At 46.0% G+C, this 13,086-nt stretch overlaps 1 protein-coding gene across 2 annotated transcripts; it reads right to left on the reverse strand.

The window, feature by feature from the left end:
- Positions 1-21: 21 nt before the first annotated feature.
- Positions 22-13,065, reverse strand: LOC116629422. 2 transcript variants are annotated; one of them, XM_032399709.1, is made up of 7 exons: positions 12,933-13,065; positions 9,986-11,211; positions 7,823-7,910; positions 5,165-5,230; positions 4,588-4,719; positions 1,691-1,754; positions 22-1,521 (listed from the first exon to the last, which is right to left on the reverse strand). In XM_032399709.1, the coding sequence occupies exons 2-7, from the start codon at positions 10,045-10,047 to the stop codon at positions 1,379-1,381; spliced, it is 555 nt and encodes a 184-aa protein (XP_032255600.1). In that variant the 5' UTR covers positions 10,048-11,211; positions 12,933-13,065; the 3' UTR covers positions 22-1,378. The 2 variants fall into 2 exon arrangements, 1 of the variants encoding a protein (XP_032255600.1); XR_004298741.1 differs by lacking the exons at positions 7,823-7,910; positions 9,986-11,211; positions 12,933-13,065 and having other exon boundaries at positions 22-319; positions 1,383-1,754; positions 4,588-5,669.
- Between the last annotated feature and the right edge of the window lie 21 nt (positions 13,066-13,086).

Raw genomic sequence — 13,086 nt, forward strand, 5'->3', positions numbered from 1 at the left:
GCAACAGATTTCAGATGGAAAACTATCAACTGCATGGAGTCAACCGACTTGAACAAGACTGAGTTCACTGATAGTGAAGGCAGCAACGTGCGATGCTTAGAAAGGCTGGTTTGCTGTGTTGCCCTCAGACTCTTTTGTTCATGGTGTTGATTGAAAGGGTTTCAACAGGACACCTGATTTACTCAAGATCACATGCAAAAAGACTCTTAGAAACGGAGTCAAAAGCTCCAGACAGAGAAAGACACATGCATTTGCTTCTGGTCTCTCAGGCAATCCTTCAGCAAATGCTTTCTGGAGCGGCTGTAATGGAGTGGCTCAGCTGTAAGGTGTAGAAGACAGAAAGGTGGTCAGGACACTGTACCCACCCCCAAAAGAAATTTCCAATGAACAGAACCAGGATGCCAATGACACAGAGCAGCCCCCACCCCCGCTGTGGGAAGGAATGACACAAAGCTGAGTGTCCAGGGAAGACAGGGAACAGTTTTGCTTTTCAACGTGAATGAGGGACTCGAAGGTCCTGATCTCCTCCTGAGAAAATCAAGGAAACACTGGACAAAAGAGCAAACTCGTGAGTGAATGCACCCAATTTCTAAAGAGTACATGAAGAAACACGAGAACCAGATGGAGAAGAAGGAAGCCTAGGAGATGGCCAGCCTGGCAGTGGGAGCCAATCTCCCCAGGACACATCAATACATTCTGGAACAGGCAAGTGAACTGGAAAGAAGCTGAACAACTTTATGGGCATGGGCTTAGAAGGAAACGAGTCAAGTTCAGGGTCAGCCAACAAAGGTGAGCCCTAGTGAAACCGCAGGCTTTGGCTGGGACCCAGGAGAGTTACACCTAAAAAAATCAGCTGGATGGGAAATACCCTGGCCTTCTTAGGGACTGGGCTACAGTGAGTGATGTCAGTCGTACACTGGATGAAGGGATCCAGGACTGCTGGAGCCCCAACCCACTTTCCACAAAGAAACTCCCAGTGTCTCTGCAGCAGGACAATTCCATTTTTCTATCCACATTATTGACCCAAGTCTCGTACTGAACCAAAAGTGACTGAATTCAGGGCTAATAAGAACATGGGATGACACGGAAACCAAAAGGACAATGCAGACAGACCCAGAGGGGATCCAGGTATCAAAGTTTTTAATGATGGTACCTTCCCTCTTCTACTCCAAGGAGTCACACAACAAGCGTGACAAGCAGTTAGAACACAAAGGGAAATGCAGGTCACACACATCAAGGCAGGAAGGGCAGGCACAATCCTACAGAATGCATTTGGCAAAAACACTCTAGAGCCAATTCTAAAAGAAATACAATCATCTAGACTGGCCGTCACAGAAATTCATACAATAGTATCTGTGGCAATTCACACAAGAATAGCTTACTCTTTGGCAGCCACTCGTCGTTGTTTAGAGAAATCCACCACGATATCCACTTTCCTCCTCAGTATTTTCAATTCGGCTTCTTGAGTGGTTTTAAAAGAACTCAGGGCATTGCAAAGGTCTTCCATCCATTGTTGATATTCTGGAAAGGATGAGTTTTCTTTTGTGTGTGTATGTGCACATGACCTGAGAACTTCGGTTTGATAGGGAAAGGAGAAGGGCAAGACCTTGAAGGCAGGAAGGCATTCTTTCCCTTCCCAATGCAAACTCATTGCCACCATATGGGGATTTCTTCCCCCAAAATAACATACCCTGCAGTTCTCGTTTTTTGGCCCTAAAGGCTCTCTGCTCTCCATCCTCGGATGCATCCTGGGCCTTTAAGACAGATATGAGAAAAGACATTCAGGAAATCATGATCACACAACAACGTGAGGGCGCCTAACAGGACAGGATCATGCAGTGCAACAAAGAAAGCCCTTAAGGCATAATAGAAGAAGGAGAAAGTAAGCAAAGTGGAAAAGAGTTCAAGTCAAAGAACTCACAAATGACTTTCTTAGTGGCTTTCATTCATATATATATCCATATACATACATATATACACATCTTCCCCTATTCACATTGAAAATGCTCCGTTTGGCATTAAGAGAGGAAGGGACTGTACAGTCGGGCCAGCCATCGCCCTTCATCGCTCAAGTATCTTGTGGGGATTTGCTACATATCTTGGAGGGCAGGGCTGAATGATGGGATCATTACCTCGCTGTGAAATCAACCATACTTCCCAGTCCTTATAAGAGCAAACCTCATCATGGTGGTTCTTTTTTTTTTTTTAATTTTTTTATTGTTATGTTAATCCCCATACATTACATCATTAGTTTTAGATATAGTGTTCCATGATTCATTGTTTGTGCATAACACCCAGTGCTCCATGCAGAACGTGCCCTCCTCCACACCCATCACCAGGCTAACCCATCCTCCCACCCCCCTCCCCTCTAGAACCCTGAGTTTGTTTTTCAGAGTCCATCGTCTCTCATGGTTCATCTCCCCCTCCGATTTCCCCCCCTTCATTCTTCCCCTCCTGCTATCTTCTTCTTCTTTTTTTCTTAACATATATTGCATTATTTGTTTCAGAGCTACAGATCTGTGATTCAACAGTCTTGCAACTTCACAGCGCTCACCATAGCACATACTTGTTTTCCTTTTGAAGGGAAGGTTTCTCCATTGGCAGGGAGAGGGGAGGAGATTCCATTTAGAAATAACCTCAGAAGTTTTCTGTTCTTCTTAGAAAGGTCTGCCTTCAAGTGAAACTATGTCCCCAGAGCCTAACTGGGCCTTTCCCAAAGACTAAGCAATAGAGGTGAGGGGGAAAGTCTCCACTCCAATGCAATCTCCTCCCTGTCTCACCTGGGAGTAAACTCAGTCTAACCCCACACAGATGAGTAGACAACCTCACCCTAACGTCCTATTTACCTCATTTCCTTTACCAGAACAGGAGATCTAGCTTTCAACACAACCTCACAAGGCATACTAGAGGTAAAAACCACGCCAGCAAGCACTAGAATCACACTACCTGAGGCATCTAAGGCAGAGACGATGGCATCGGCAGGCTGGGAATTTCATGTCCCTTCCATACCTGATCTTGGATCTAAGCAAAAAGGGGGCAGTAGGAAGAAGAGATGATGAATGTAAGCAGAGATATGAAACTCTAAGATTTTACCGGGATGCTGGACAACACCATAACAGAAATCAAGAATGCCTTTGATGGCTTCATTAAGAGACTCAACATACCAGAGGAAAGAATCATTGTGCCTAAAGAATTTCCGGCAGAAACTTCCAAAAAGAAAAACAAAGACAAAAATTAAAAAGACAGCACAGAAAATCCAAGACCAGTGGGACAATTACAAATCGTGTAACACACACATAATAGGAAAACAGCAGGAGAATGGACAGAGAGATAGTTGAAGCAATAATGACTGAGGATTTTCCTAAATTAATATAGCCACCAAATCGCAGATCCAGGAAGCTCAAGACAAGGAAAGCAGGATAAATACCAAAAGAAACACACAAACAACTAACACCAACGATGCCTAACCCAGAATGTTCAGTCACAGGTCCTTAAAGACAAAGGAACAATTCTGGAAATCTGGAGCAGGGCTTGGGTGTGGGTGGTGGAAGGGGGAAGGAGAGCAGTAACCCTTACCCAAGAGGAATAAGGATAAGGACTACATCACACTTCAGAAACCTTGCCATCAAGAAGGATGAAATGTTTAAAGTGTTCAAAGAAACATCCAACTAGAAACCTGTGGCCAGTGAAATGATCCTGCAAAACACACTACAGAGGAAGGAAAACCGTCGGGGATAATGATGGGAATGACGTCAACGGTAAAGATGTCAATTCTCCAAAAGACATAATAATTTCTCGTGTGCATGCATTAACAACAGAGTGTCCAAGTACATCAGGCAGAAACTGAAAGAATTGCTGATGGAAACAGACGAATCCCTATTATAGCTGGGGAATTCAGAATCCTCTATCAGTCATTGACAGATCCAACAGATACAGAAATTCCATGAGAACACAGGTGAACTGAAAAGCATCACCGATCAGCTGGATCCATTAACATCTGCAGAATAATCCATTCAACAACCCAAGGAAAGACATTCTTCTCAAGTTCCCATGGAACATTCACTAAGAGAGGCCATATTCGGGGCCATAAGATACATCTGAACAACCAAAGGAAAAGAAATCACAGGAAGTATGTTCTCAGACCACAGACGACTCAAACTAGACATCAAGCACCGAAAGATAGCTAGAGAATGACCCAAAAATGGAGATGAAACAACACACTTCTAAAGAACACATGGGTTGGAGGGCAGGTGGGTGGAGGGATGGAGGAAAGAGGTGAAGGGGATTAAGAGTACACTTATTGTGATGAGCACTGAGAAATGTATAGACTTGCTGAATCATGTTGTACACCTGAAACGAATACTACACTGTTGGCCAATTATGCTTGAACTTTAAAAAAAAAAGAACATATGGATCACAGAAGGCACTGCAACACAAATTTACATCTATTTCAATCTAGGTGATCATCAAAATTGATGTATTAGAGGGATATTTCTATTACTGAATGGATACAAAAGGTCCAATGACTATAAAATTTTCTGCTTATGTATGAAGAACAGTATATATAAGCTACTTTAGTATACTTACAGCGAGGATGGTTCTCCAGATATAAATGAGAAGGACACAAACTCCCAAGGGGGCAGTGATAATGGGAAGTTTCCATAGAACTCCAACCCCATCAGGGCCAAGAGGGAAACGGCCAGGCACAACATGGACAAGCTGAAATAACACGTGAGACAATGAGGAATCTCAAAGATTTACAATGTCTCTGTCCCAAACAATCAACTTTACAAACCCTCAACCAGCCTCCCCCAGGTAAGCACACCTCTCAACTGCCTCCCCATGGAGGAGAAGGAGCACAGAGGAATTCCAAAGGAGCAGGGGCACACTTTTGGGAGTGATGAGTGTGTTTACTATCATACTGTGCTGATGGGTTTCACTGTGTTTACCTATGTCAAATATCAACAAACTCTATTCTTGAAAAAGGTGTTGTGATCATATATACATTATAGAACACTGAAGCTGTAGGAAAAATCTAATACGCAAATCTGAAGAGATTTGATTTTGCCTACAAACACATTGCAAATAAATTTTCTATAGCTAACAGAACTTAAGAATTTATAAGCCCACATAAAATAGACAAGATAAGTAAATGTAAACTTACAGTAGGTAAGAAGTCACTGACTTCTATTGTACATCCATGAAGGACCTGGATAAACTCCTCTGGAACCTTTCCAAAAATATGCCCCAAATTTATGGAAGAATGAGAGAAAGCAAGAATAAAAAATGTACTAGAGATATAAATGAGAATGTTCTATGGACAGATGTTTATCGATAAGGACATGAGTGAGAGAGAGACAGGAGGCTTCTATTAGAATAATATGGGATGAGTATTTCAACAAAAATAAATGAGAATTATTGTTTAGTTTCTGAAAACAGTCATGTTTTCTTTCAATGCCCACTTTGCTTCAGAATCACAGCCCAAAATGTCAGATTTCAGGGGTACATGAAGATTTTCATGATCAGGTGATCTTGTTTCTTTTGATGATATCTGTGACATTTTAAATTACTTGAACACCTATCTCCAAAAGCCAGTGAAAGGCATTCATGTTCCTATTTCTCAGTATTGTAACTAAATCAGTCAAGACCAACTCTAAAATTTAATTTTTTAAAAGATTTTATTTATTGATGTGAAAGAGAGAGAGAGCATGAGCAGGGGAAGGGGTAGAGGGGGACAGAAAAGAAGACTGCCGGCTGAGCAGGGAGCCCAAGCAGGGCTCAATCCCAGGACCCTGGGATCATGACCCAAGGCTAAGGCAGAAGCTCAACTGACTGAGCCACCCAGGTGACCATGAAATTTCATTTCTAAAAGAATACAAAATTCCTGGATATGGACACCAAAAAAAAGAACACAGCTCATTTTACAAAAACTGGAGTTCCAAGTATTTTAGGAGACGAGACACTCACAATGCAATTCATACTCATTCACACCAAGCTTGAATTGTGTGCAAACACAACTCTCTAGAAAGTACCCCTGAAATCTATAACATTTTCATCTTCAGCCCACAGCTGAGGTCACAAACATGTGTGCTGGTGGGAAACATACACGGTCTTTGAACAGCCGCTGTCTGAAAGAGAACATTAGCTATCTGCACAATGGTTGATCATGGGGATCAAATGCACAAAAGACAGAGGCCATCTTGTCACAAATGGAAAACACCCCCAGTTGTGGCCACGTGGTACATCTGGCAGCTGTCGGGATGCTGACCAGTAGCTGACTCTTAACTAGATGACATCCAATGGGGCCAATAACACTGGCTTCTAACAGACAATGGCCATGAGCAGGTGGAGGAGGGAAATGCAAGACCAGGTAGTTTATGCAAGAGCTCAGAGATGAGGGAGGGTGAGAAAGTCCAAGTGATCTATGAGATGCAGCCTCGGTAGAGGGGAATATTTCCAATAAAGACTACCAAGAAATTCCCTCCTTTGAAGACTCAAAAGAAACAGAATCGAGTCTCTTTTGACTGGAGGTATTCATGTGGGATGATTCTGCCTCAACACTAGGGTCCTTCCTGACTACTCCCACTTTGCAGAGCCCTCTCTAAGAATCTGGTGTAGGCCGATCTAAAGAAGTCTGCTTATTTCTAGGGTGTTCCCTGTCTGTCTCTCTCTCCTGACGGTAAGGGTTTTATTTTTTAAGGAGTGAAATATCACACTAGGAACTAGGTATTTCTTTATATTAGGACAATCCTAAGGACATTCAGGAGCTTTTGACTTTGGGGAAATCAACACTCTGTACATACTGGGCCAAAGAATGGATAACAACTCATTCGCTTCCTGATGACATCAATCCATCAGATTTTCCTGGGACAGACATCCCAGCAAGGTGCGGTCACTTAGTGTCTGCTGGGCTTCTCAGGCCTCCCGTGGACCTGGTGGGACACAGAGCCCCTGGGGACAGCCTCCAAGGCCAGAAGGAAAGGGCTGACTCAGAAGTTGTTACAAGTCAACCAACCAGGAAGCACAGAGCACAAAGGACACTTCACTGTTTAACACTCGAGTCCCAACACCGATGCTTAAGATACCACTGTTCCCAGGGCTGCCAAACTTCACAAATATGAACAATGTGCTGATATGAAATCAAAGTATGTAGAAGATGGACCCTCAACATACAAGGCTTGAAGCAGGATCTTCACTGGGCTTCCAGGAGCCAGTCTAATACCCGTAGCTCCTAGACATTAGCATTCCTGACATTTTCAAAGACAAGTTGAATGAGATCTAATGTACATATCATACAAGCCCCCTATTGAAGACAAAGAGCTCAATGGCTTTTCATAGCTTCTCAAATCCTTCCTTCTTGACACCATAACCCTAGTATTTTCAGGTTTCCATCCTGCCAGAGCTGCTCTTTTTGGACCAAGCAGCACAGGCAGGACCCAGAACTTGATGTGGACGGCTGTGGCCACAGCCCCTTCAGGCTGACCGAGAAAACTGCCCTGCGGTCCTCGGTCTTCAGGAAGAACTGCAGTTCTTCTCAAGTTCCCACCAAGGACCCCATGAAAAAACTATTATTTAACCACCATGTGAAAGAACCCAGGAGGAACAAAGACACCACTAGCAGCTTTGAGTCACCGGGTGGCTCAGTCAGTTAAGTGACGACGTCTTGGTTTGGATCAAGTCATGATCTCATGGTCCTGAGGCTGAGCCCCTCTTCAGGCTCTGGACTCACTGCACAGCTGGCTTGGGATTCTCTCTCTCCCTCCCCCTCTGCCCTTCCCCCCCACACCTGTGAAGATACCAGTGAAGTGCCATGTTTACTCACATTTGGGTTTGGGGACCCGGGACAGCGGAGCAAGAGCACCAGGAACAACAGCCCCTGCACCTTCATGTCTTGGTCCTTCCAAGGGGTGCTGGGGCGTCAGGGAGGAGGTGGAGATGGGGGGTGGAGTGGAGGTAGGGGTGGGTGGGGTAGGGAGGGGTGGGAAGGGGTGGGAAGGGGATAGGGCTTTAAGGAGGGTTGGGAGCAGGGTAGAAATAAAGGGTGGGATTGGGGAAGGCGTTTGTCAGGAGAAGAAGGGGTCAGCGACGGTGTCAGGGTCAGAGTAAGTACTCGAGGGGAGGTTCAGAAAGGGTAGTAGGTCAGCAAGTTAGGAAATCACTAGGTCAGCAGGAAACAGTAGCAGGTGAAGGGATTGGAGGACGATACACTTTTCTCCAAGCCTTGCCCTGGTTGAACCGTTCCTTAGCAACCCAGAGGCTTTATACTCTCTCTCAGCCAGTCATCTGCCTTTGCCCCTGCTAGATCATAATGGACACCCCGCGTGACCTCATACTTAAAGAGCCCCTTCCCAACTGGCGCCCCACCACATGCCATCCCAATAACAGGTCCTCTCTGGAACTTTGGCCATCCTTCTTGTTTCTGCTCCCTCCCAACCCGGGTCCCTGTTCCCCTCTTCTGGGCGCTATCTCCTTCCTTCCAGAACTCCCATCCTAGAGCCATTGGCTGAACAACATATAAAGCAAAGGAGGACAGAACTGCAACAACAAGCAAATACACAAGCAGAGTGGGAGGTTTCAACCCTCTCTCAGTGACTCAAAGCACACAGAACATCCATAACATGTAGACCTTGATAGCAAACCATCTGAATCCCACAGCTATCTCCGTATGTCTGTCCACATCCATATACCACTGTGGAGGACACATTAACTTTAGGCATATAGGATACACTTACGAAAATGCACCCGATCTATTTTGGCCATAAGGGACATTTCAGTATGTTTCAGAGGCATGAAATCACACAGAGCATGTTGCGGTAATATAATGTGCTAGAAATCATGGATAAAAAGCTCACTAGAATTTCCCATATGTTTAGAAATTGAGAAGTACCTCTATAAATAAAATAGGAGTAAAGAAATCCCAAAGAAAAAGCTACCTTGGAACCGAATGAAATAAGCATGAGAAAATTGTAATCAAGTATGTCTTCTGGGCTGGTATATCCTGGGATATTAGTATGAGAAGACTGTATGGCCTCAAAATCATCCCTAATTGACGGAGACATTTTAACACCTCAAACAGCGGTAGATCTGTCACTTACCTATGTGACCCTGCTACACACTAGCTTGGGCTTTACGTTATGAACCTCACAGGGGAAACAATCCAAGCTGACTCTCATGGGATCTCTTGGGACCTCCAGGAATGAGAGCATTTTAAGAGAAAACATTCACCAGCTTCTCTCCCGGGGGATTCAAGACAACACCCAGAGAGCTGGCAGCTCCAGGTGTGCTGGGCAGGGAGAGCCAAGCAGGTGGGCAGGGCCAGGGACCCAGGTGACTAGACAAACCCCCTGTGATCATCTCTCTTGGGCCCTGTCCTGAGCTGAACTTCCTAAACTGTTTCTCTCTAGGACTAACACAATGTTTCCCCAACTCATTCAGGTCCAAGGCAGCTGAAAATCAATGCTCTACAAACCACCACTTATTGTGTCAATTTCTTGTCAACAGGAACCATTTTAGCACTGCTAAAATAGGAACGCAGTATCTTGAACATAAATATAAAGAAACCATAAAAAACACGCAAAGAAAAACAAAACAAGGATAGCAAAATATTTGTATGAAATTCTGTTTAGATGCTGCTGCCCGCTTCCAGAGCCCCAGAGTTGCACGGTCCTGGTTATAGAAGGAGAGACCAGCTACAGAAGGGGTGGAGTCAGACTAGCCCAAAAGTGAACGGGAGAGAGGCCCAGCGTCTAAGGGGGACTAGGGAATTCCAGGAAGGATGGCCGGGGTCACCCTGATTATAAGTGGAACAGGGAGCAGGGAAAGAAGAAGCAGTGAACAGAGTTTGGGGGCCTCGAACAGGTGAGATCACTCGTGGAGGTGAGGAAGTGTCCCCAAACCAGCGTCAGCCTCCCGTCTACGAAGCCCTTCGTGGCCCCTGGAAACAGGGCCGGGAGCCTCGAGTGTGAGATCCAGCTGTGCTGCTTACCAGCTGTGTGACCCTGGGCTGGTTTCCTTCAGTGAGCTGGGGGCGTCCAAGTCTGTGTCCATAACTGTGCTGAGGACAAGAGGAAGCCACGTGCTGAGCACCTATGGACATGAGCAGCATCATCTCCATGGGGCAAGGGCCTTCCCAGATGCGGTGCCTCACGTCTCACAGCTGTTAAAGGCGACACTGGTGACAAGCACAGGTCCCTCCTGTTTCAGGCCTGTGCTAAGCCCTGCCCTTTGCACACATCGTCTCTCGGGCTCCAGATGGCAGGAGGACCTCCTAAAGTGCGAGGAGAGCTCCGGGCCCCTGGGGAGGCTGAGGGATTCCTGGGCCCTGGGGAAGGGTGAGTGATTGGGGGACCCTACGGAGGGCTGGGGAACGGAGCTCCTGGGCTCCATGGAAGGAATGGGGGATTGGGCACCCCGGAAAGGGCTGGAGGAGTCTTGCAGGATTCCTGGTTCCCCACAGGGCAGATCCCTCCCACACCTAAGCTGGTGCAGGCTGGGACCTGGAAGCAGCAGCATACAGAGGCAGCAGGTCCATGGGATGCTGGATGGAACGGAGAGGAATGGTCTGGCAGGCAAGTGGAATCACCAGGCTGGGCTGCCCTCGGCGCCTTCCCCCTTCCCCAGCCACCTCACTAGCTCTGGCCCTGACCTCACCCTCCAGCAGGGCATGGGCAAGCCAGGCAGAGGTGGACACCTGGGCCCAAGGAAGGGTCCCTCCCCAGACCTCTGTGTTGTGCTTGTTGAACAGACAAAAGGAGTCACCCAAGGACCCTGGAACCAGGGGGGAGAATCTGGCCCCAGAGTCCTCTCCAATGGGGCTTGGGGAGAATCATGGAGGGACAGCATTTAGCACTGGTTCATTCACAGAATAAAAGCACAACACGAGTCCCCTTGGATGCTGATGTCAGTTTATTACCCCAGCCACATCCTGGGCGCTCACTTGGGGACTTGGAAGCAGGAGAGTAACGGATAGTAATTTAAAAGAACAAAAATGCTGGAATGTGAGCACTCCTGATGCTCTTCAAATCAATGTCCAACACTCCCCTCCTCACCCTCCCCATAGTGAGGAAACTGAGGCAGCCAGGGATGTGGCGAAGAAGACACAGTGGTTTCTGAGGCTTTTGCTGATTCCATCTGACCAAACTCCTTGTTCCGAAGGTCACTTCTTTTAATCTTGCCCGTGACGGTTTTGGGCAGCTCTGAGACAAATTCCACCTGGTCAAGGATAAAGCAAACCCATCCCAACTTAGTCCTGCTGTCATTTCTTACCAATGCCCCAGGCTCCTCCTCTGCCCCTGCACAGTCCCCCAGACGGGCTGGCACCATGTGGCGGCCCCAATAGGCTCCACCAAGGCATGTCAGGGTGTCCCCTGACCCGGGAAGTTGGATGCAGCCCTGTGACGTGCTCTGACCAGTGAGATGTGAGTGGGAGTGAGGCGTGCCACCTCGAACAGAACACTTGGGACAACTGGGTCTGGCATCCACTCTGGCCATCTCTTCTAGCACCTGGCAGTTACCTATGGTGGGTGTGGGTGCTCCTTTATCCTGGTCCCAGGAAGACCATGCGGACATGTGGCAGGAGCAAGAAAGATACTTCCCTAGTAGGAGCCACTAAGACGAGGGGCTCCTAGTTCCTCACAGTAACATCAGCCCATCCTAACTGGCATGCAGCCTCCAGTCTACTCTCTAGGAGGCAGCAGAGCCTTACACGTGAAGGACGAACTCCGTTTTCAGATACACTGGCTTTGAGTTCAGCTCTGCCCTTTTCTTCACTCCAACCTCCGGCCATTTACTGTGAGTCTCTCAGCCTCCCCCATTTCCATTCTGTCAAATGGATGCTTATGCCATCTCAGGTTTGGGGGGATTAAATGAAATAATAATTCATGTAAAGCTTTGAGTCCAGTGCCCGGCACACATAGTAAATGTTCAATAAATATTAGCTATCTACCTTTATGTCTCAAAGGTAAACACTCAGAAAGCTCAGTAACGTATTATTACAAAAGAAGGACATGTTCAATTTTTGGCACACGTACCCTTTCCAACTTTGTTTTTCAGCAAGTAGGATAATATATATATTCATTCACAGCTTTTTTTCTCTCAATAAGATACTGTGCTATTTTCATGTTACAAATAAAAGGTCTGCATCAACTTTTTAAATTATATAATATCAAATACCACAAATAATTTAATCATTTCTCTATCATTGATCATTTTCATAAGTTGCACATGGCATGGAAAACAAATGAAGTAGAATAAAAACTATCATAATGTAGACTAGAATAAATATTACTTTGTTAACTTTCCTTTGTTATGGATCTCTCTCTATATATTGGGTTGCAAGTTAAAATGTATTTCTTACTACGACTAATATTTTAAAAAAAATAGTGTGGCATCTGTTGATTTGAATTTCCTCAGATTTGGAAAGATGACAAATAGACTTCAGGAGTCCCTGGCTGGCTCATTGCTTAAGCCAACTCTTGATTTTGGCTCAAGTCATGATCTCAGGGTCATGAGATCAAGCCCTGTGTCAGGCTCTGTGCTCATCGGAGAGTCTACCTGAGATTCTCTCTCTTCCTCTTCCTCTATTTCCATCCTCTCTCTGTCTCTCAAAAATAAATAAATAAGTCTTTTTTTCTTTTTTTTTTAAAGAAAGATTACAAATAAACTTCTTGGATATTTCTAGGCACTTGTCTGATTTTTTATGTAGGTTGACTTGCCAGCCACGGATTCCTTTTCGTTTTCTGACACAGGATAGAGGTTCCCTCTGATTGAGTTGGAGCCCCCCCAAATCCCTAATTTGAATGCTTCCTCAGTAGAGAAAAATGCTCATTCCATGGGCTACATCAGCTTCACCTCAGCGACCCTAGGAGATTTGGGGCAGCAGAGCCCAGGGCCCACTGGAGGGGACCAGACCCCATCCCTCTGCCCTCACTCACCTTCCTGGGGTACTTATACGGGGCTGTCACTGACTTCACATGCTGCTGCAGCTCCTTGGTGAGCTGGTCCCGGCCATGGGAGAGGAATTCCGGGGTCAGGACAATAAATGCCTTCACCACCTGCAGCACAGAACCAGAGTGGAGGCTCAGGGGG

The sequence above is a fragment of the Phoca vitulina genome, unplaced genomic scaffold (assembly GCF_004348235.1).
Source record: "Phoca vitulina isolate PV1807 unplaced genomic scaffold, GSC_HSeal_1.0 scaffold818, whole genome shotgun sequence".
Classification (NCBI taxonomy): domain Eukaryota; kingdom Metazoa; phylum Chordata; class Mammalia; order Carnivora; family Phocidae; genus Phoca; species Phoca vitulina.